The 23,143-nt window shown below is 41.8% G+C and overlaps 1 protein-coding gene across 1 annotated transcript in view; it reads left to right on the top strand.

Annotated features, from left to right (window-relative positions):
- Positions 1-23,143, top strand: part of PDZD2 (PDZ domain containing 2) — a gene marked incomplete in the record, with an annotated part of 385,834 nt that overhangs the window by 330,881 nt on the left and 31,810 nt on the right. The window contains 7 exon segments of the mRNA XM_045163655.1: positions 7,415-7,560; positions 11,123-11,242; positions 12,221-12,335; positions 15,542-15,615; positions 15,760-15,982; positions 16,768-16,885; positions 18,511-18,643. Of these exon segments, the coding sequence (XP_045019590.1) occupies positions 7,415-7,560; positions 11,123-11,242; positions 12,221-12,335; positions 15,542-15,615; positions 15,760-15,982; positions 16,768-16,885; positions 18,511-18,643 (929 nt within the window).

Here is a 23,143-nt window from a genome sequence, read left to right as displayed (position 1 = left end):
GGGCTGGTTATTGAACCTCTGTAAACTTTCTCTCTCACCTAAAACAGGAGAAGATAGTCCCAACTTTAAAAGGTTGAACAGATAAAAACAAAAGCATGCATAGAAGCACCTCACACAAAGCCTGGTGTATTACCATCCCCCCAGTAAGTCAGTTTCCTCTTTCTGCTGCCCACATCAGTGGAGGGGTAGGGCAGTGTCTATGACTGCCAACCAAGAGCATCTCCAGCCCACATTGCCTCCGCCTCTATTATTCTCAGGTAAGGTGGCAGATTTAGGATAATATACATCCATTTAAAAACAAGAAAACCTGAGTAACAAAATGAGTTGCTTTGTATTTATAACTCCAAATAATTAGGTAGTGTCATTTATGACTGTTAGGGTATGGGTTTGCAACAAAAAGTGTAATGACCAGAGGCTAATAAGACCAAAGAGAAAGGTCAGGCTGATGGTCCTCACAGGGAGAAAACAACAGCTCCCCTTCAGCCCCGAGGATCACCTGAGAGGAATACATTTAAATCCTGTGTGTTTGGGCAGGAGAGGTGGTCTTTGGGTCATCTTTCTGATCAGTACCTTATAAACAGTTCCCAGGGGAGGCTCACAGAGTTCTAGGGAAATACAGTGACCTTTGAAGCCAGGGTAGTCACATTCCTCATTTTATGGATGTGACCAGAGAAATTAAGGGGATCCCAACGGTCGCTCATTCCAGTCTGCCCTCCAGAGTTCTTCCCACCACCTCTCAGCTTCCTGGGGTCATGGAGAGAATCCTATTCCTCAGACTGGGGGTTTATGATGTGGGGAGGGGATCCTAGCTGATGACCTTTCAGATCCATGACTTTCCACGTTCGTACTATTGATTTAAACCATGCAGGACATTCAACTGAGTACTAAATCCAGAACTGGCTATTGTTTGCCACAAATGCAAGCCGCCTTCTCTTCCTGTATTTTCCACAAACTCACAAGGCCGTAACAAGGAAATATAGTAGAAGGAGCACATGCACGAAGTCAGGAAGAGCTGTGTTCAGTTCCCAGCTCTGCCATTGCTGGCTGTGTGACCTGGAACAGGTGATTTCTCTGGGTCTCAACTTTTTCACCAATAAGATGAGGGTTATAATGTACATGTATTGTGCATATCAATGTGAGTGCCTTCTAAGTCAGCCTTGTTGAGAGATCAATAGAGAGAATGCATATGGCACTGCCATTCCAAAATGTGGCTGCGATAGGCCCTCACCACGTGGTAGCTGCCTCTGTCATCACTGTCATGGTTAATATCACATCCATCCTTGTCATTTTCATATCATGTTCTCTTTCCACTCTTAAGAGGGGAAGATGCTTGATTGGGTTCAGGCAGGAAGATTCCAAGTTGCAGGTCATGATGAAGTATGCACGAAAGTTGTGAAGACTGAGATCTCTCTGAGTTGTGGTGCCCGGGGGAGGCATCCAGAGTGGGCAGGATGAAGGAAAGCCGGTACACAGGCAGGACTAGGCAGAACACAAGAGGAGGAAAACCAGGGTCTAGGCTTGGGACAAAATGCATGAGAAATATTTTGGGACAATGGGGGGAAAAATGGGTTAGAGAAGTTTTTGGCAACTGTTTTTCTGCCTCAGCTGTCTGAAAGATACAATAATCCAGCCACAACCATGATTCAGTCCAGTAGAAAGATTAGGGGGGAGGAGATTCTTGGCACGGGAGGTGATGGTGCAGGCAAACTTGGGGGAAACTTCAGTGATATTTATATGCTCCCCAGTTTGGGGACGGATGTGGGTGGAGGACAAATGCTCTCCTCTGAGAATTCGCAGGCTGGAGCAATGAATTCACCAAGCAGGCTAGTGGGAGATAAGACTGGAAAAGTAATTTGGAGGCACGTTAAAGAGGCTTAAGGAATTGGTTCTTCATTCAGTGCTTTGAAATATGTTCAGTCTAAAGACATTTGAATACAGGAGATTTTAATGTGATCACTTCCTAATTTCTGGGTCTTGTAAACTTGGATATTTATTTCATATTTTCATAAGCGAGTCACTCTGGTATTCACATATCAGTATATTATCTACAGACACTACCGTATGTGGTTTCTCTTCTGTTGATGGCAAGAGCTTCCCTGTCAGCTCAAAAGGAATTTTCTTCTAATAAATCTTGTTCATATGAGTAAGCATGCCAAGATAGATTAATCTGGCCATGAGTTATTAAGTCATGAATTATTAAGGAGGTTCTCTAAAGAGGTTCCAACCATTTCCACTAAGATTTTGGCCCGTCTGGCTCCAAAGTGACTGAAGTGATTTCATGGAACATTTTTCCTGATATTCTAACCAGAGTTTTCTTTACTTTATACCTCCTTTTTTGCCAGTAGGGTTCCCTTTTAACTTTGGTATTTTTTGATTTATCCATGTTAATGCCTTAGGTCTGTGATCTTTTTAAATGAAAACTTTTCTTTTGATTGCAAAGGAATTTCAGATGTTTGAAAACCTGAAATTTGTATCACAAAGTTAATATGTAGCTTTTGAAAGACCAGGCCTTTAGTGATGTCCTTTATAACTGTATCAGCACCATTCTAACTTTTCATCATTGTTAAAAACTCATCTATATATTATTTTTAAAAGAGTACAGAATCATCTTATTTTATTTCATGAAAAACTTCCTGAGAAATTTTTAGATAAATTAAAATTTTAAGTCATCAACTGAAATATTAAATAGAAGAATTTGATATTTCAAAGAATATGTATATATAGTTATATACATACATATACATGGATATACACATATATTGGTGCATAGTGTAAACATTGTAATGTGATTATAACTATATTCAATATAAGTGATCCATCATTAAAGATTAAAGTCTTTAAACTCTGATACACTGTTGGTAGGAATGTCAACTGACATAGCCACAATGGAAAACAGTATGGCTGTTTCTCAAAACACTAAAAATAGAACTACCATATGACCCACCAGTTCCACTTCTGGAAAAGAAGTATCAAAAAAAAAACCACTAAATACACTAATTCAAAAAGATACATGCACCCCAGTGTTCACAACAGCATTACTTACAATTGCAAGATACGGGAGCAACTTGCATGTTCATCAACAGCTGAACGGATAAGGAAGATGTGGTGTGTTTGTCTGTGTATATATGGAATATTACTCCACCATAAACAAGGTGTGGCATGATGCCATTTGCAGCAGCGTGGAGGGACTTGGAGGCTAGCAGGCTGAGGAAAAGCAGTCAGACAGACAAAGAAAGTACTGTATGGTACCACTTATATGTAGAAGCTAAAAAAATACAACAAACTGATGACTATAGCAAAAAAAAAGAAGCACACTCAGAGACATAGAGAGCAAACTAGTGATTACCACTGGGGAGAAGGATGAGGGAAGTGGGGGGGAGTAGGGGATTAAGAGGTACAAGCTATTATGTACAAAGTAAACTACACAGTTTTATAGGTAGGATATATTGTATAATACAGGGGATATAGCCTATATTTTGTAATAACTATGAATGGAATATAATCTTTAATGATTATTAAACACTGTATTATACATGTATAATTTATATCATACATAAAAATATAATTCAATTTAAATAAATAAAAATTTTTAGATAAAGTCCCTTAAACTATCCTATTTTAAAATAGTATACAATATAAACTTCTGCTTCACTGACTATGCTAAAGCCTTTGACTGTGTGGATCACAACAAATTGTGGAGAATTCTCAAAGAGATGGGAATACCAGCTCAACTTACCTGCCTCCTGAGACACCTGTGTACAGAATCAAGAAGCAACAGAACCAGACATGGAACAACTGACTGGTTCCAAATTGGGAAAGGAGTACATCAAGGCTGTATATTGTCACCCTGCTTATTTAACTCCTATGCAGAGTACCTCATGTGAAATGCCGGGCTGGATGAATCACAAGCTGGAGTCAAGATTGCCAGGAGAAATATCAACAACCTCGAATATGCAGATGATACCACACTGATGGTAGAAAGTGGAGAGGAACTAAAGAGTCCTTTGTGAGGGTGAAAAGAGGAGAGTAGAAAAGCTGGCTTAAAACTCAACATTCCAAAACCAAAGATCATGGCATCCTATCACATCACTTTATGGCAAATAGATGGGGAAAAAGTAGAAGCAGTTAACAGATTTTATTTATTCTCTTGGGCTCCAAAATCACTGCTGATGGTGACTGCAGCCATGAAATTGAAAGATTCTTGCTCCCTGGAAGGAAAGCTATGACAAATCTGCTGCTGGTGCTGCTAAGTCGCTTCAGCCGTGTCCGACTCTGTGTGACCCCATAGATGGCAGCCTGCCAGGCTCCCCCATCCCTGGGATTCTCCAGGCAAGAACACTGGAATGGATCTCCATTTCCTTCTCCAATGCATGAAAGTGAAAAGTGAAAGTGAAGTCACTCAGTCATGTCCGACTCTCAGTGACCCCATGGGCTGCAGCCTTGGATCAGGCTCCTCCGTCCATGGGGTTTTCCAGGCAAGAGTACTGGAGTGGGGTGCCATTGCCTTCTGACAGCGTATTAAAAAGCAAAGACATCACTTTGCTGACAAAGGTCCGTCTAGTCAAAGCTATGGTTTTTCCAGTAGTCATCTATGGATATGAGAGTTGGACCATAAAGAAGGCTTGAATGCTGAAGAATTGATGCTTTTGAACTGTTGTGTTGGAGAAGACTCTTGAGAGTCCTTTGGACTGCAAGGAGATCAAACCAATCCTAAAGGAAATCAACCCAAAGTATTCATTGGAAGGACTGATGCTGAAGCTCCAACACTTTGGCCACCTGATGTGAAGAGCCAACTCACTGGAAAAGACCCTGGTGTTAGGAAAGATTGAAAGCAAAAGGAGAAGAGGGCAGCAGAGGATGAGATGGTTAGATAGTCATGACTCAGCCAGTGACTCGGTGGACATAAATTTGAGCAAACTCCAAGAGATAGTGAAGGACAGGGAAGCCTGGCGTGTTGCAGTCCACAGGGTCACAAAGAGATGGACACGACTTAGTGACTAAACTATGTATGATAAAGATGTCTTTAAAAATCATTAAAGATTTCTTAAACACATCTTAAAAGATGTGACAGTTGCTCAGTCATGTTTGACTGTTTGTGACCCCATGGACTGTACTGTCCCTGGAATTCTCCAGGCCAGAATACTGAAATGGGTAGCTGTTCCCTTCTCCAGGGGGTGTTCCCAATTCATTGATCGACCTGGGGTCTCCTGCATTGCAGAAGCTACCAAGGAATCCCCTTAAAAAAGATACAGGGGTGCCAACCATAAAGGGAAAATATGATATGTTGTTCTACGTTAAAATTATGAACTTTTGTTTATCAAAAAATACCACTGAAAGAATGAAAGTCAGAAAAGATATTTGTAATACATAGATTCCACAAAGGACTCATATCCAAAATATATTAATAATAAAAATAAAATTCCTGTAAATGAACAGAGAAAAACCCAATAAAAGAATGAGCAAAGAAAAAAAACATAAAATTTTCTAGTAGTTCAATTGAAAAAGGAAAAAGGGATAAAAGAGCAAAAGACTTGAACAGCCTGTTTACAACCTTAAAAAAGAAAAACTGTCAATGAATATTTGAAAAGAAGCTCAGTCTCATTAGTCCTTTGTTGTTCAATCACTCAGTCATGTCCAACTCTTTGTGACCCCAAAGACTGCAGCACACCGGGCTTCCCTGTCCATCACCATCTCCCAGAGCTTGCTCAAACTTATGTCCGTTGAGTCAGCGATGCCATCCAACCATCTAATCTTCTGTTGTCCCCTTCTCCTCCTCCCTTCAATCTTTCCCAGCATCAGGGTCTTATCTAATGAGTTGGGCTCTTCACATCAGGTGGCCAAAGTATTGGAGCTTCAGCTTCAACATTAGTCCTTCTAATGAATATTTAGGACTGACTTCTTTTAGGATTGACTGGTTTCATCTCCTTTAGTTTGATCTCCATTAGTCCTTAGTGAAGTGTAAATTAAAAACCACAGTGAGATACCATTATTATCCACTCCAGCAGAGTGGCTAAAATTAGAAAGACTGGCACTCGTAAGTGTAACAAGTATGTGGAGGAACAAGCCGTAATGCACCCTGGTGATCCCACTTGGTGAAAGGGAACGCATGCCTGTAACCCAGCCACTCTCATTCTAGATAGATCCAACAGATACAACATGCACGGAATGTCCAACAGTATATTCTAGATCAGGGTCCGCAGACTACCACCCACAAGTGTATTAGTGTGGCCCACAGATAGAAATGCTTTCTACATTTTTAGTGCATCTAAAAAAAATGAAAGAATGTGTGCTGAGACCATCTGTGACTCATAAACCCTAATAAACCCTAAAACATTTATTATCTGGCCTTTACAGAAAAATGTTTTCTGACCCTTATTCTAGGTCTGAAACTGGAAACAAATCAAATGTCCATTAGCAATAGAATGGATAGATAAATCGTGGTATGTTTATATGATGTGTGCAAAAATGGGCTGAACAATCTATTGGCATGCAACAACACGATGGAATTTCACAAATACTGAGAATAAGGAGCCAGATTCAAAACGAACATGTTGTATGTGTTCATTTATATCAAATAGGCAAAAATAATCTGTGATGTTGGACCTCCCAGGTGGCTCAGTGGTGAAGAATCCACCTGCCAAGCAGGAGCTCGCAGGTTTGATCCCTGGGTCAGAAAGATCCCCTGGAGAAGGAAAGGGCAACCCACTCCAGTGTTCTTGCCTGGGAAATCCCAGAGACAGAGGAGCCTGGTGGGCTATAGTTCATGGGGTAGCCAAGAGTCGGACATGACTTAGCAACTAAACAACAACAATCTATGATGTTTGAAGTCGGGATAATGGCTACCCTTGGTGAGCAGTGTTTAGTGGCACAAAAGGGGATTTGGAGACCTGGTGATAGTCTATGTCTTAGTCTGGATGTTGGTTATTGACAGGTTTATTTTGTGAAATTTCATGGAATGGTTTTGTGCACTTTTCTGTAAGTTATACTTTAACTAAAAGTTTGTTTAAATGTCCATTGCTATACATGAAAAAAAGCATCTACCGCAAGGGTCCACTACCAATCACAAAGTGATATTCCTCCATCACTGAAAACCCATCCACTGATAGCATTCTCACCATTGCATATTGCCTTATCAACCACAGCTACATCTTAGTTGGATCAAATATATACATTACCCTTTATCCAAACTGGTCACTTTAAAAACTAGCACTTTCTTCAGAGTCTGGCATTATGGCCTCAACACACCCCAAGCTCAGGAAGAACTTGACAAGAGAACATGATGAGCCAGGTATTGGCCACCAGGCCATCTGAGCAACCATGAATTAGGTGTAAATGCAACAAGTTTATACCTGTACATGCTCCTAAGATTCTCTTCATTCTATATCTTGTCATGTTTTCCCTCTGTTTTTTCAAGGTGGTGTACACCGTCTAGAGTCTGTTGAAGAATATAATGAACTGATGGTGCGACATGGTGACCCCCGGGCCAGGATGTTAGAGGTCTCCCGAGATGGCCGGAAGCATTCCCTTCCCCAGCTCCTGGACTCGACGGGCACATCACAGGTAGCACAGCACTGTGGAGCCCCTGACTTTCTTATCCAGTCACAGCTACTTGGCTCCGGGCAGAAGAGCGTGTTTCGAACCCTGGGTCTCCAGGTTTTCTGTTATTCTCTCAGAGGCCAGCAGGAGCTTCATGTTCTGAAGACCTGTTTGTGTATGAGGGCCAGAAGTATTTAGGACAAGAGATATAGTATAGTCAGTAAGGTCTATCCAGGGAGGCTAGAGAGAAGTCAGCTTAATATTTGGAAATAGAAGAGAAGGGGGAAAAAAAAATCCCTTGTTGACTCTCAAAATCTCCATTCTCTTCCACTGTGTGTTTTGGAAATGAGAGCCACTTCCGTTGCCAGGAGACAATGGCGCCTCTCGGTCTGTGGTGAACCACCGTCTCTTGTTCCGTGGGTGTGTCGTGTGTCGGCAGAGCCTGGTGGGTAGGTGGGTGTGGATACGTGGCGGGGTAGGCTGTGGTGTGTGCCTGGATCCTACCTCTTACACAGTAACGGCTCCAACAGCCAAGGTCAGAAGAGACTGCAGAGAGGGCTGAGGGGTGTGGGGATGTTCATATTCTGTCCCCACCAGAGCTCGGGACTCTGCAACCCTGCACAGGGGCTCCCCCCGACTTCATCGTCCTCAACCCAGTCAACACCTGGTGGACGTCTCCTAACCAAGTCAGGAGCAGGCTCAGTCTCCGGGAACTTGTGGAGTGTTCTTCCAGTCCTGGCACCGTCAGCCAGAGTGCAGAGGGGTCGCTGGCATCCGGTCCCCAGGCCTCAGTGAAGCAGAGATGGGGGGCGGAGGGAGTTACAGCTGTGATACCCTTAAGTGCATGGAGACTTGGGTATTAGAGTTCTAGAAGACCTGGCCCAGGTCATCAGGGTTGGGCTCTTGCTGTGGGTGTCTCACATTTTTACGGATAGGGTAGCTAAATCCCAAAGAGGTTGAGTATTTAGTTCCAAGCGATACACCAGAATCACTGTGCAGGGAGTTCGGCCTGACCTGAATACAATTAGAAAGTGCCCGTGTTTCAGAGGCCACTGCTGATTAGGCTGTCTTGTGCTGAATCCACCAAGGGCCACTGGAGTTGGGGCAATGAGAAAAAGCAGAGCAGAAAACTCGCAAGAGGCCTGGTTAAAACCCGTGTCTGGAGACAAGTGTGTGTCCTGGGCAGCATGATCCAGTTGGATAAACGGGGAGATCAAGAAGCCGTCAGAGAGCCACATTGCCAGACTGTTTTGGTTAGTGCGGAAAATGAGAGCAGGTCTACTGTTGTCCTGGCCAAGGATGTCCAGCACTAAGGTGCTGACTTCTTAACTGACTCATGAGGAAACCTGACTGTATTTATAGCCAGAAATTATCTATTTCTAAACTCCAGGAGATGGTGAGGAACAGGGAAGCCTGGTGTGCTGCAGCCCACTGGGTCGTGAAGAGTTGAACACGACCTGGCGACTGAACAACAAAAGAACAGGCTTCTAGGAACTAAGAAACACAAGCCAATGCAAGATTTTAAACAAGAAGCTGTTTTTTCCTCTTCAAGTTGTTCTTTCTTTTCTGTCCTCTCTTGTCTGCCTTTTTCTTTTCCTCCCAGGATTTGCCTTTTTTTCCTTCCTTCCTTCTACTTTTGTTGATTAGTTGTTAAGTCACATCCTACTCTTTTGTGACCTCAGGACTGTAGCCCACCAGGTTCCTCTGTCCATGGGATTTCTCCGACAAGAATATTGAAGTGGTTGCCATTCCCTATTCCAGGGGATCTTCCTGATCTAGGGGTTGAACCCACATCTCCTGCATGGGCAGTGGATTCTTTACCGTTGAGCCATAGGGAAGCCCCTTCCTCTCTCCTCTATTTCTCTTTCTCCTACCCTCCCTCCACTGAAAGGTATCGTCTAGATTAGAGCTATCCAGTAAAGCTTTCTGCAGTGATGGAAATGTTTTATGTCTACACTACCCAATATGGTAGCCACATGTGCCTTTGAAGCACATGAAAAGTGGCTAGAGAGACTGAGAAATACATTTTTAATTTTCATATATCTTAATTTAAATATAGATGGCCACAGGTGGCTCATGGCTGCCACATGGGATGACAGAAGTCTAAAAGTGCAGTGAGACCCCTAAAACTCCTCAGGAGAAGAGTGAAGCCTGCCAGCCTCTGATTCCTGCAAGGCAGATGGAATAAGGCTCTGCTGGAGGTTGTTGATCAGAGAAAGAGTTCCCTTGTGAGTCTGCTCATGAACCTCTATATTCGAGGGCTATGCCTGGCTGTTTCCATAATTGTTGTAGTTCAGTTGCTCAGTTGTGTCCAACTCTTTGTGACCCCACAGACTGCAGCACGCCAGGCTTCACTGTCCATCACCAACTCCTGGAGTTTGCTCAGACTCATGTCCATCAAGTCAACAATGCCATCCAACCATCTCATCCTCTGTCGTCCCCTTCTCCTCCTGCCCTCAGTCTTTCCCAGCAACAGGGTCTTTACAACGAGTCGCCTCTTCACATCAGGTGGCCAAAGTATTTCCATAATAGTTTCGGTAAAAGGGTGGTAACCTTGCCAAGCCAACATCATTTTCGTTTTTTAAATGAATCAGAGGCTGGGAAGCCAACATAGCGGACAGATATTATGTAAAACTGCAAGATATAGTTGTTCTAAGCTGCTAGGAACACGAAAATATCATTAGCAGATCTCATTTCTACCTTTGAATGTAGAATATGCTGATTAAGGATAAAGACTATTTTCTAGTGTCTTTTTTCTCATATGAAACATGAAATGATTTTGTTGTTTATGTTAGAATATCTATGTCATTTAAGAAATGTATTATTCAAAAAAGAATAGCAAGGAGCTAGATTGTCACAGTGCTTTAGCAATAGATTCATTTACTCTCTTGTTTATATTATGAATGGTCCACACTGCTTACACACGTGGACTTGGTGGGTGATGGGAAGGGAAAAGAGATCAAGATTTTGAGCTGCTGCGTGCCAGAAAGGGAAAGTGTGGCTTGTGGAAAAGTATTTCATTTTCCAAATGTGAGGGATCAGAGCTGAAGCTGCTGCAGTCTCTCAGAGGGATTTTTTTTTTATACGGAATAACAGTTGTCTGGGTTTGTGGTTTGGGTTTTATAAGAAACAAAAGCTTGCTGAGTTTTGAGTGAGTGAATTGAGCTTGAAATGATGAGCTACTTGCTAACCATGACTGTGAACTTGGAGTTGGGGCAGCGGTGACTTCCAGCGGAGACCCTGACCAGAGGATGCTCATTCTGCATCTCCAAGGCCACTTGGTTTCTGGTCCCTAATTCCACTCCAGAAAGCAAAAAGTAGGATATGTGGAGTAGGCTCGAGGAAGGTGCAGCCTAGGTTGTTTATGTGGGGAAAGAAGACGTGGCAGTCCATCACAGTTGGGGCTGTTCCTCCAATGTGCTTTATAATAAGCTTTATTTAACCCACTGGACCAGGTATGGACCACAGGCCAATGGCCATCTAACACAAAAGACAACTGAGGTTTCCCAAATCTGAGTATATTTTTATACCAGGGACCACAGCAGGATAAGTGAGACGATCTGTGACCTCATGTGCTGACTTTTAGGAATACCACATTGTGAAGAAGTCCACTCGCTCACTAAGCACAACTCAGGTGGAATCTCCGTGGAGACTCATCCGGCCGTCAGTCATCTCCATCATTGGGCTGTACAAAGAAAAGGGCAAGGTGAGCTCTCTTGTGTGCACTGTTTTTCTCTCTAGGTAAATGCTAGTATATATATTTTAAATGATTCCTTTTTAGTGTTGTTTTTACATAAAGTAAGGGAAAAGGTATAAAGAAGAATCAAGTAAGTGGCCTTTGGGTAGATTTGAGTGGATACCCTGGCATCCTTTCCCATGGCCCTGCAGGTGACATCATCAAACCCTTTTTGCCCTTATGATTTCAGGAGTCATCACCTGGCAGCTAGGGCACCATCAAGGGTGGGGTAAATGCCCCAGCTTGTACCACTACTGAAAGAAAATCGAACCCTGCCGCTTCAAGGAATACCCCCTTGTTATCCTTTTGAATGAATTTCATGGCATTTCCATTATCATGAGGAATAATGACAAATAATTTGTTACACAAATATCAAAATAGCCATTTTGATATCCATTTGATATTATACAAAAATAAAAGAATAAAACAGATATGGCACCTGCACAGCTATGAGCTATTAATTGATCCATGTGAAATTGACATCTTTGGAGATCAAAAGATCATCAAATGTCAGCAATTTCATATGTTTACCTAAAACTTTTCACCCTTTAATATAATGCATAGCTAGCATAATGCAAGTTGGATCTGAGGAGGGTCATGGTGAGGGGAACACATGAATTTGTAGCTACTAACTCAACTCTACGGGCTTCCCTCATGGCTCAGATGGTAGAGAATCCAACTGCAATGCAGGAGACCCAGGTTTGATCCTTGGGTCAGAATAGACCCTCTGGAGAAGGGCATGGCAACCCACTCCAGTATTCTTGCCTGGAGAATCCCATGGACAGAGGAGCCTGGTGGGCTACAGTCCATGGGGTTGCAAAGAGTCGGACACAACTGAGTGACTAACACTTTCACTTTAACTCAACTCTAAGTTAAATACTACATTGGGGGGTGCCCTCAGTGAAGACGTGCACTGACAGCCTGCACCCCCATCTTCTCTGCATCCAGGGCCTTGGCTTTAGCATTGCTGGAGGTCGAGACTGCATTCGAGGACAGATGGGGATTTTTGTCAAGACCATTTTCCCAAATGGATCGGCTGCAGAGGATGGAAGACTTAAAGAAGGTAGGAGAGAACCTTCTGGTGGTCTTCAGTGAGCTCTGATTCTAGGAGAATCTGCCCCCTGGCAAGGTGTGAAGCAAATGCATGAGTGGCTGTGGCTCTGGGCTTGGTAGTTGGATAGACTTGGGCTGAATCCAGTGCTTACTCAGGACCTTGGACAATTCGCATAAACCTGAGCTTCACTTTCTTCTGTTGTAAACTTGGGATGTGAATACCTACCTTGAAGAACTGTTGTGAGGATTACATGAGACGTTATGTGAGAAGTGGCTTCATATCTTTGGGTTTTTAAATGTCTGTCTTGTCCCCGTGATCTTTGAAATTGCCTTGAAAATTCCTGAGCATTTACAGTGCATTCTTGCTTGGGGCTGGAGTACATAAACATCTTTCACCAACCCCATAGCACCTACCATTTTTGACACACCTACACATACTAGACAAGCACTTTTTGCTCCCAGCTTTATTGAGATATAATTGATAACTATGTGCATTGAAGGTGTACAACGTGATAACTTTATACACTTGCGTATTGCAAAATGATTGCCAAACAATGTTAATGAATACCTCCATCACCTCACGTATTGACCTAGTGTGTGTGCATGTGATGAGAACATTTAGCATCTTTCTTAGCAATTTTTAATTATATAACCCAGTCTCGTTAACTATATGCACCAATCTGTACCTTAGATTCCCAGAACTTGTTTGTGAATCCTGATTTTTTCTCCTCCTTATTAATATACTTCCTGCATGGAATGATTGAATCATACTGTTACTAGTTACCTTCAAAAATGCTGTGACCATTCAGTTCAGTTGGTGCAATTATGTTGTGTTTAACCAGCTTATTTCTTTTAAACTGATAGGAATAAATTGGAATCTCTTTTCTTTGTAGGCAGAGCGATCCCAGAAGTCTGTGTCCTAATGATAAGCCATGACCAAGCTTCATATTTTAATGGCAGAATTTTTTCTTTCTTTCTCAGAGGAAGGGTTAACTCCCAGGTGGTGTTTGTGTCTCGTTTCCCAACAATGTAAAATTCTAGCGGAGCATTTTTATAATGGATGTGCCATGTGTTCACTTGACTGAAATTCATCCTGCAGTGCTAGCAGAGTGGGGCAAAATGGCAGGGAAAAAATCGATAGGAGAGGTTAATAGCACTTGCTTCTCCTAAATCCTGTATTTTCGTATGTATTCACTTACAATAAATAGAGGTCATCAGAATGGCTTTTCAACCTGTTGAATTGATCTGTCTTTTAAATAATCTTAAAAGATTTTTAAGAGCATGAGCGATCATTTTAATGTTTCTACCTTTTTCTCAGGTGGAAACAAACCAAAAACCTCACCTAGTTGAGTCTTGGTTATGCCAGGTGATTTTTAAACAGATTATTTCACTTGTTTTGCAACATCTGTAATTGCATTTACAGAAAAGGCACATAACACATGGGTTCAGTGCTGCTTGCCTTTTTAAACCTGTGTACAGGGTTCCTTTAATGGAATACTTCGTGCACTCCTGGGATCAGCTGTCCGTAAGAGGTGAAAATGTGCGTTCATGGGCCACTTTGCACTCTGTTATAAGGGAGTTCCTCTTCTGCACCATACTGCTGTGCAGGGTTCAGCTTGTGCACCCTTGTGGTGTTTTTGATGAACTGTTACTCCAAAAACTAGACCATGACACAGGAGTCCAAAGCCGGAAACTAGCTTTAAGTCAAGAGAATGTCCAAGCTCTATTATGTTCCCAGCAGACACTATCAACAACTTGAAAAATGACCTGACTGTGCCTTCTTGGAGTTGAAGATGAGTTCAGGATAGTTTGAGAGAGAAAGAGAATGAGAGGAAGAGAGAGAGAAAGAAATTTGGTATTAGTCTACAACAGTCTCTTAGATAGAAGTGAATACTAACTTGCCACTTACTGACTGAGAACCTTGAGCACCATTAAAACCAAGCATCCAGACTGTGGGGCTGCACGTAGATGTGAGGCTGCCATTCCTAAGGGATATCTCATGTGTTTCCTTGTCTCTATCATTGAAGCCACTTTTCACACACCATGTCTTTCTGAAAATATAGGCTTGGCTTCGCACATGTTATGGCTGTTTGTGCTTCACCACCAGTGGGTTTAAGTTGTAAACCAAAGACTGTAAGAAAAGGGTAGGAATTCAGTCTTTGTAGTTTGATTTCTAAATGTAGAACATGTATTATCAGACCTGGTAATGGCAGGAGAGTAAGATCTTGATGCTTCCCACAGTTGTTTTAATTAAAGGTGAAAATAGAGAATTACCGCAGAATAACATGCAATGTCATTTATTGACCCATTTTGTAACATTCCTTGGAGCTAAGCTAATGAGAGTATATTGGAACAATAAAATTCATCTTCAGTTCAGTTCAGTCGCTCAGTCGTGTCCGACTCTTTGCGACCCCACGAATCGCAGCACGTCAGGCCTCCCTGTCCATCACCAACTCCCGGAGTTCACCCAGACTCACGTCCATCGAGTCAGTGATGCCATCCAGCCGTCTCATCCTCTGTCGTCCCCTTCTCCTCCTGCCCCCAATCCCTCCCAGCATCAGAGTCTTTTCCAATGACTCAACTCTTCGCATGAGGTGGCCAAAGTACTGGAGTTTCAGCTTTAGCATCATTCCTTCCAAAGAAATCCCAGGGCTGATCTCCTTCAGAATGGACTGGTTGGATCTCCTTCCAGTCCAAGGGACTCTCAAGAGTCTTCTCCAACACCACAGTTCAAAAGCATCAATTCTTCGGCGCTCAGCCTTCTTCACAGTCCAACTCTCACATCCATACATGACCACTGGAAAAACCATAGCCTTGACTAGACGAACCTTTGTTGGCAAAGTAACGTCTCTGCTTTTCAATATGCTATCTACATTGGTCATAACTTTTCTTCCAAGGAGTAAGCGTCTTTTAATTTCATGGCTGTAGTCACCATCTGCAGTGATTTTGAAGCCCAAAAGAATAAAGCCTGACACTGTTTCCACTGTTTCCCCATCTATTTGCCATGAAGTGATGGGACCGGATGCCATGATCTTCGTTTTCTGAATGTTGAGCTTTAAGCCAACTTTTTCACTCTCCACTTTCACTTAAGTGAAAATTCATCTTAAAGAGTTGTAAATCAGGGACTGTATGGTATTTTATTTAATACTGACCAAGCAGTTAGATTCCAGTAAACTAAAGCTTGATGTTAATGTAATTCTCAAATTTGGTCACTAGGGGATGAAATCCTAGATGTAAATGGAATACCAATCAAGGGCTTGACATTTCAAGAAGCCATTCATACCTTTAAGGTAAGGACATTCTTATTGACCTCCTTCATCATAATCTTTGTTTTTCTTTATTTCATTCTGGTTTGGGTTTGGTGATTTTTTTTTTCCCCATCATTTGATAAAAGGACAACCTGAATGTTTTAGCCCTTCTTCCTGTTTTCTCAGCAAATCCGGAGTGGATTGTTTGTCTTAACGGTACGCACCAAGTTACTGAGCCCGAGTCTCACGCCCTGCTCCACACCCACACACATGAGCAGATCAAGCTCCCCAAACTTCAATGCCAGCGGGGGAACCTCAGCGGTGGGCAATGATGAAGGCAGTTTGTCCCTGGGTCGGAAGGCCCCCGGGCCCAAGGACAGAATCGTCATGGAAGTAACCCTCAACAAAGGTGATACCAGCTTGTCCTCATTTCGTTACATTCTCTCAAATCATAATTTGTAATCTGTTCTTAGGTTCATTTTTTTTTATATGTCTTTTTCTATGAATTGCTTCTTTGGAACATTCTGCTACCAACAACATATGGCGTTCTCTAAATGGGCAGTAGGATCAAAAGGAGAGATCTCAGTCACTTCACTAAAGTGAAGAAAAGTTCCCCGTAGCTCAGTTTTTTAAAGCTGTCTCTGGATGAATCACTGTGTGTCAGAGACTCATGTTAAAAACATCACTGACTAGCTGAATTCTAGGGCCAATATAACATTTTCAAGGAGAAAGAATATAGTTAAGAATATAGCTAACACCAGTAACTAAAAGTCCTGGGTAACACCAAATCTTACTGCTTTTAATCTTTGCCTCCAGTGGTAGAAATATGATGAGCAACTGAACAACCTAGAAATCAATGGGAGGCAAAAGAAAGCCTGAAGTTGTATATCCAGAATAGAAAATGCTACTGGGACTCTGCCTGTTTCCAAAAACAGATTCAAGGAGACCCTTCAGACTAAGAAGAGAATGGACCATCAAATAATTCACAGTCCATAGTTAGCCCCTGGTTCTGCCATAGACTCATTTCATTAAAAGAAAGTGGCTCACATTGACAAAAGTAAAATGTATATCCTAAGTCTGGTCTAAAAATAAGTGGGTTTTGGTCAAAGTATACAGTAATGCAGTTTCAAATTACTGATACTCCTTTTCTTTGTTTATTTTGATTTTGTTTTCTTTCAATGATGCCTCCCACAGAGCCCAGAGTTGGCTTAGGCATCGGTGCCTGCTGCCTGGCCCTAGAAAACAGCCCTCCTGGCATCTACATCCACAGCCTTGCCCCAGGATCAGTGGCCAAGATGGAGAGCAATCTGAGGTTGGTTGTAAACCTGAGAATTAGAGTTCTGGTGGGTTTGTGAATATGTGAATACATATATAAGATACCTGCCCTGTTACATTCCCTTGTGAAATTCTAAATGTTTATATTATTTTGCGGTCATGTAGCTAGAATTACAATCAAAAGCATCTCCAAAGATGAAAAGATAAATGAAATTTGGTTCAAGAATTCCAGATCTTGGCTTTCCCTACCAGTTCTGTTCTATTTGGACTCAGAAGTTCAGTTTCAGAAACTTGACACAATACAAGTCTATGTAGATACCTATAATTATCCAAATATTTTCTTTCTCTTTCCTATACATTTATATAGAATTCATATAAGCTGCTGGGAACTACTCAAAATGGCTCAGAATCACTGGATACAAGAGAGTCCTAAGATCATGCCCTTGAACAGGAGGCCTTTATTATTAAGTACAATCTCCTGAACCTTTCCTGTTGTTTCATTCCTTTTTGAGATGTGATGTCTAGATGGTTACTGTCTGAAATCACTGCGTGTCTGATTTCTCAGTTCGGCTAGCTGAGTTGTAGCTTGGGTATTCTGTTTATACAAGAGAAGTTTCGGTGTTCTATTATATAGTAATTGCAGTGGGTCTGTGCCCACCTAAACTTCACAAGAATGTACACGTATTTCATGAAGCACTCTGTGCAAACAGTATCATCTTTCTCCCCTCTAAGTTTTCAGGTCCTTGAGCAGTTGAGGAATTATCAAAATGACATTCCTTGAGGTTGCCATTTTGAGGCCCTGTTAATAGATTATATTATGTTTTTAGTTAATCATCAGAGTGAATTTCCATATCGAAAAAAATTGAGCAAATCATCCAAAGTACATTAAAGAAAATATACTTTTAGAACCCAAGGAAAAAAATCCTTTAATGACATCCCAAGATGATGTTTCTTTCTTGAATGGTTCCATATGTCTGGAGCCTGCCAAATGACCATTCTTCAAACCCCACATAAAGACTCTTTGTTTTCTCATACTGAGTTCTCTCCCTATAATTTCAAGTCAAAATGGGCATCTTGTCCCCAATTTCTCATTTGTTCAAATCTGAAACGTTTTTACAAATTATTGGGTAACCTTTGAGCTTCAGATATTTCCTTCTTAAATTATATTACAATAATCATTTCAAGATGGTAGGGAAAAAGCAACTGGTGGTGGTCGAGGGACTGTCACTTGATGAGCAAAGGTAGGCAAACCTGAGTTCAGCAGTGTGTGACATCTGGGTGACCTCTCCGAGCCCATGGCCTTACCTACATAATAGGAATAATAATACCTAGTCAAAGCATTGTTACATAAATTTCTTTTTATAGTACTTGGCCTGCAATACGTGTTTGAGTAATAGTAACCTTCATTGTTGTCCTTATTATCAATTTTAACTTTACTACTTCTGAAAATGCAGGTAGATACCCATAATGGTCTTTGTCAGTTTAAAACCTAATGTGTTTATGAGGGTTTTGCTTTTTTATACGTAGGCAAAGATGCGAGGATATCATTTGCTCCTTAAAAGTATTCAGAAAAGATTTCATATTATGTAAACCACTCCCAGAAGGAAGTCTTGTGAAAAACTAACTGTTACTGCAGAGAGTTGATCATGTTGTCCTCCCTAGCCGCGGAGATCAAATCCTGGAAGTGAACTCCGTCAACGTCCGCCATGCTGCTTTAAGCAAAGTCCACTCCATCTTGAGCAAATGCCCCCCAGGACCTGTTCGCCTGGTCATCGGCCGGCACCCTAATCCAAAGGTGAAGTATCTCACACTGTCCTAAGTATGGGAAGACAGCTGTTTGTCCAGTAGCAATGGCACATGTGTTCCTATGACCATGCAGACTCTTTGATGAGACCGTTCACCCAGCTGGGGATGGGAATCAGCCTGTGGCCACCCAGTGACCAAGGTAACTGATAACACTTGGGAAATGAATTATTGATCTGGACTTCATCTTCACACTCAGAACATTTTATTAGAAAATGTTGACAATATTATTGGTGAACTTAAAGTTAGTGGAAGGTGGGAGTGCTAAGTATGGAAGGTAGGGTTCTGAGTAACCCCCGCTGGCTGTTCAATCTTTGGTGAGATACTTAGCCTTTTCAGGTTTCTGCATCCAGAAAATCAGAAAGCATTGAAGTTGATGCTCTGTCCAGGCCATCCTTGACCTGAGCAAAATACTTGTGTGAATAATGCTTAAGAGCCCACTAATTTTCTTCCAGCATCAGTCTCACACCGTTTCGCCACACTGACTTGCAGATAATCATAGCCCCTGTGTGGGGGACCTCTGCTGTTTACTTTGGAGAAGGTAATGGCAACCCACTCCAGTATTCTTGCCCTGGAACTCCCAAGGACAGAGGAGCCTGGTGGGCTACAGTCTATGGGGTTGCAGAGTTGGACATGACTAAAGTGACTTAGCATGCATGCATGCTATTTACTTGGTTGTATCTCTTCTACTTAGACGATTGCTTTTAATTTTTTAAGCTAACCACAGGATACTTTAGCAAGTTCAACTCAACCCATTTTGAGAGCTGTTTTTGGTTGTTTTTGAGTACTCCAGGTAAAACTCTTAAAATCAGCTTGTCTCCAACATGGTAATCTTTTTTTCTCCCTCCTCCAAAATCTGACCTTTCAACAACTCAGAATGCTCATTTAGACCATTAAGTCTTCCAATGCCTGACATATGGCTACTGTCCACTTTGTATTATTTGTAGAGTTATTTGATTACATCCTGAATGGCCCCAGACTGCTATACTGGATGGACTCTTATGCTAGTTTACAAGTAAGAAGTTTGTACCAGGAGACCTGGCAGGTTCTCCCATGTGGCACATTTGAGATTTCTTCAGTGCAGTAACTTTATGGGGTCATTTTCACTGTCTCAGCAGTGTTCGTTATTCGTCCAGTTGCATGCTGTGTGTGCTAAGTCACTTCAGTCATGTCTGACTCTTTGCAACCCCATGGACTGTAGCCCACCAGACTCCTCTGTCCATGAGATTCTCCAGGCAAGAATACTGGAGTGGGTTGCTATGCCCTCCTTCAGGGGATTGTCCCAACCCAGGGATGGAACCCATGTCTCTTACATCTCTTGCATTGGCAGCAGGTCCTTTACCACTAGCGCCACGTGGGAAGCCCTGACCGTCCAGTTTCCCGTATACAAATAACCACTGCAAAGGTGTGACTCGGTGCCTTGATTCGGGACAGAGATGTCAGTCAAGCTCCTTGGACCTTGATTGCTGATTCAAACTCAGCCCCGCTACTTCCCCCACCCCCACTCCCCAGGGTGTTTTCTCTTGTCTTCAAGCATTTTTTTTTTAAGTCTTATTGAAGTAGTTACAATGTTGCTTCTGTTTTTTCGGCCCAGAGGCATGTGGAATCTTAGCACCCCGACCAGGGGTCGAACCTACACACACACCCTCTCCCCAACACCAGAAGGTGAGGTCCCAACCACTAGAGCACCCAGGAAACTCCTACAAGCATTCTTAAAAATGTCTTACATAAAAGCTACTTGAATAAATATCATTTCTAGAAAACCAAGTCCCGCTTCCACCTTTTCCTGTTTTTTCTCCTTGTCATTGCCTGTGTTTCTCCTTTCTGTTCTGTAATCCTGCCTTTCCCTCGGAATCTGCTCTACTCTGTCCCCCTGCCGTCCCCCGAGCTCTCTCTGGGACACTTTTAACCCTGCTTTGACTCACAGTCTCAACTCCTCCCTCCAGGGTTCTCCCTTGGATTCCACCACCCTCGTGGCCACACTCCTCTAACCTTAGGAAGCAGTCCAACAAGCTATGGCTGCTGATCCAGCCCATCCGTTGGCAACATTAGAGAAAATTAAGTTCTCCATGGTTTGCAGTTATTGGCTTCAAGGCATCTCTGACTTCAAAATCCATTCCAACCTCACACAGGTCGTGATTTGTTGGTCAGCCTAATCTTACCCCAAAGCATCTGCCTAATTTGCCAATACAATCAAACATCGAAATGGCATTCCAGGGCAAAGCAAAACAATCCTGGTCTACTGGTGGTCTATGATTCCGTGGAACATACGGGTTGACTCATGTTTCTAGCCGTGGTAGAATGGTCGTCAGGATGGTGCTGGAGATACGTTCAAGGAACCAAATTTCAGTATTTGTTTGACTGGATTTCATGTTTCCTCCTAGGTAAACATAGTGTTCTTAGTTGTAACATCATACTATATTTTCCTTTTGGTCAAGATTCCATTTTACATTTAATGTATTTTTATACCACTTATCCCAACATCTCATGCCAGTGGTACATTTTGATACTAAATGTATGTGCTTCCTCAGTTTTCATGTTGTTCCAAGAGAAATACCACAAGGATTTTCTTCTCTTCTGTTTCTCATAATGACTGAAGCAGTGGCCGCCCAATTGGGATATTCAAAGCCTCCAGGTTTAGACAAGCTAAGATTTGGACCTGCTCGTGTGGCAGATTCTAGCTGACGTTAAGTAGAAGAAAGTAATAGAGGTCCATTATTAATTGATACTGGGGCTTTCAGCATGATTAGAGTTATCCAGGAAATCTTTCACTTGTTTTAAACCCCAACCATTTTTATCCCACTCAAAAATAATTGCAAATATTCAAAGTCTAATGTCAAGAAAAGTCTGCAGCCATTTTTAATGGCTCATTTATACAGAATTACTCTTTGGTTTCTGAAGGTGTGTGTGGGAGTATGCCTTTTGTCTGTATGTATGTTTGTACATGTTTTATTTCCTGTGAAGACTATTAGAAACTATTACACAAAGTCCCTGATGTGATGATGGTTGATGTGTTAAGTTAAAGTGTAATGCTGAATCCCGTATAGAAATGTTCATTTACTTCTTAAGGCAGATGGCTGTGCTTATCCAAATATTATTTATTCTGAATGTTATTTTAATACACAGAATTACTGTCCTACATTTAAAATATTCTTACCTTTAAAAAAAAAAACTATGCAAGTCCTGTAGTTGCTCTTAAAATATCTGATAGTTCATCATGTATCAGGCTTTTTAAAAATCTTCCCATGAAGGACTTCCCTGGTGGTCCATTAGTTAAGACTCTGTGCTTCCGCTTCCACTGCAGAAGGTATAGGTTCAATCCCTGGTTGGGGAACTAAGATCCCGCATGCCATGTGGCACAGTCAAAAAAAAAAAAAAAAAAATTAAGAAAAATTAAAAAAATAAAAATCTTTCCATGAATAATTACAGTTATGGATAACAACTGTTGGTGGAGTGGGAGGGGGACATGGAGGAATCTATGAGTTTACCATGCCACCAAAAAATATAGAAGGAAAAGAGAATTATAAATTCACTATTTTTGAAAACTTCATTATAATAACTGATTCAGCAAGAATATGAATGATGCTAAAACCATTGAGTGGAAATATATTGGGAAGCAGGATAAAACAGTCTCAAACTGTCTCCTGCCAGATTACTCATTAATGGCAACAACACAACAAATCCTGTGGAGAAATCTGGTGAAACCCTAAACAAGTGGTCAGAGTTATCATCAGTTATGAAATACACTGATCCTGTGATGTACCGAAAAAGAAACGGTTTCTATAATTCTGTAGTTTTTCTGCCCCCAAAGGCATCACCTAAATCTAAGCATGAAGAAACTATTGGACAACTCGTAACTGAGGGTTTGGATTGGACTAGTGTCTTTCAAATTATCGATATCGTGAAAGACTAAGGCTCAGAATTATTTTGGATTATAAATAGACATATAAAGGAGAATAAATAGACATGAGTACAGGATTTTGAATTCTGGGTTGTCCGATACCCCCTCCCCCCAAAAAACCTTTTCTCTAAAGCATACTAGGCAGAGAAGTTGGTGAGGGGCCGCTAAGGCCCGTCGCAGATAAGGAGCTTGCTCTGGAATATAAATCGGTCACATCACTATGCACACTATTTACTTCCTTTGACATTTAAACCTCGCGAGACGTTGATGAAAGCAGCTGAGTATTGATTTGCATTCTCAGGGAAAACCCTTATCTCATCCCAGCCTGGCATCAAACTTTCTGTGAATTATTTCCAGCCTCAAGACACACTTTGACTAGCGTTTCTGAAGACTAGTCCTAGGGATGTGAAATGTATATTCGACCATCGTTTTTATCAATGTTAAATTTGCTGAACTTGATAATAGTACCAAGATTATTTAAGAGAATGTCCTTGTTTTCAGGAGATACTTACTAAATTATTTACAGGTGAAGGGTCATGATGTCTGGAACTAACTCCCAAATGGTTTAGTAAAAAGTTGTGTGTGTGTGTG

Source organism: Bubalus bubalis, chromosome 19 (assembly GCF_019923935.1).
Source record: "Bubalus bubalis isolate 160015118507 breed Murrah chromosome 19, NDDB_SH_1, whole genome shotgun sequence".
Classification (NCBI taxonomy): domain Eukaryota; kingdom Metazoa; phylum Chordata; class Mammalia; order Artiodactyla; family Bovidae; genus Bubalus; species Bubalus bubalis.
This window is presented reverse-complemented; position numbering and strand designations above follow the sequence as displayed.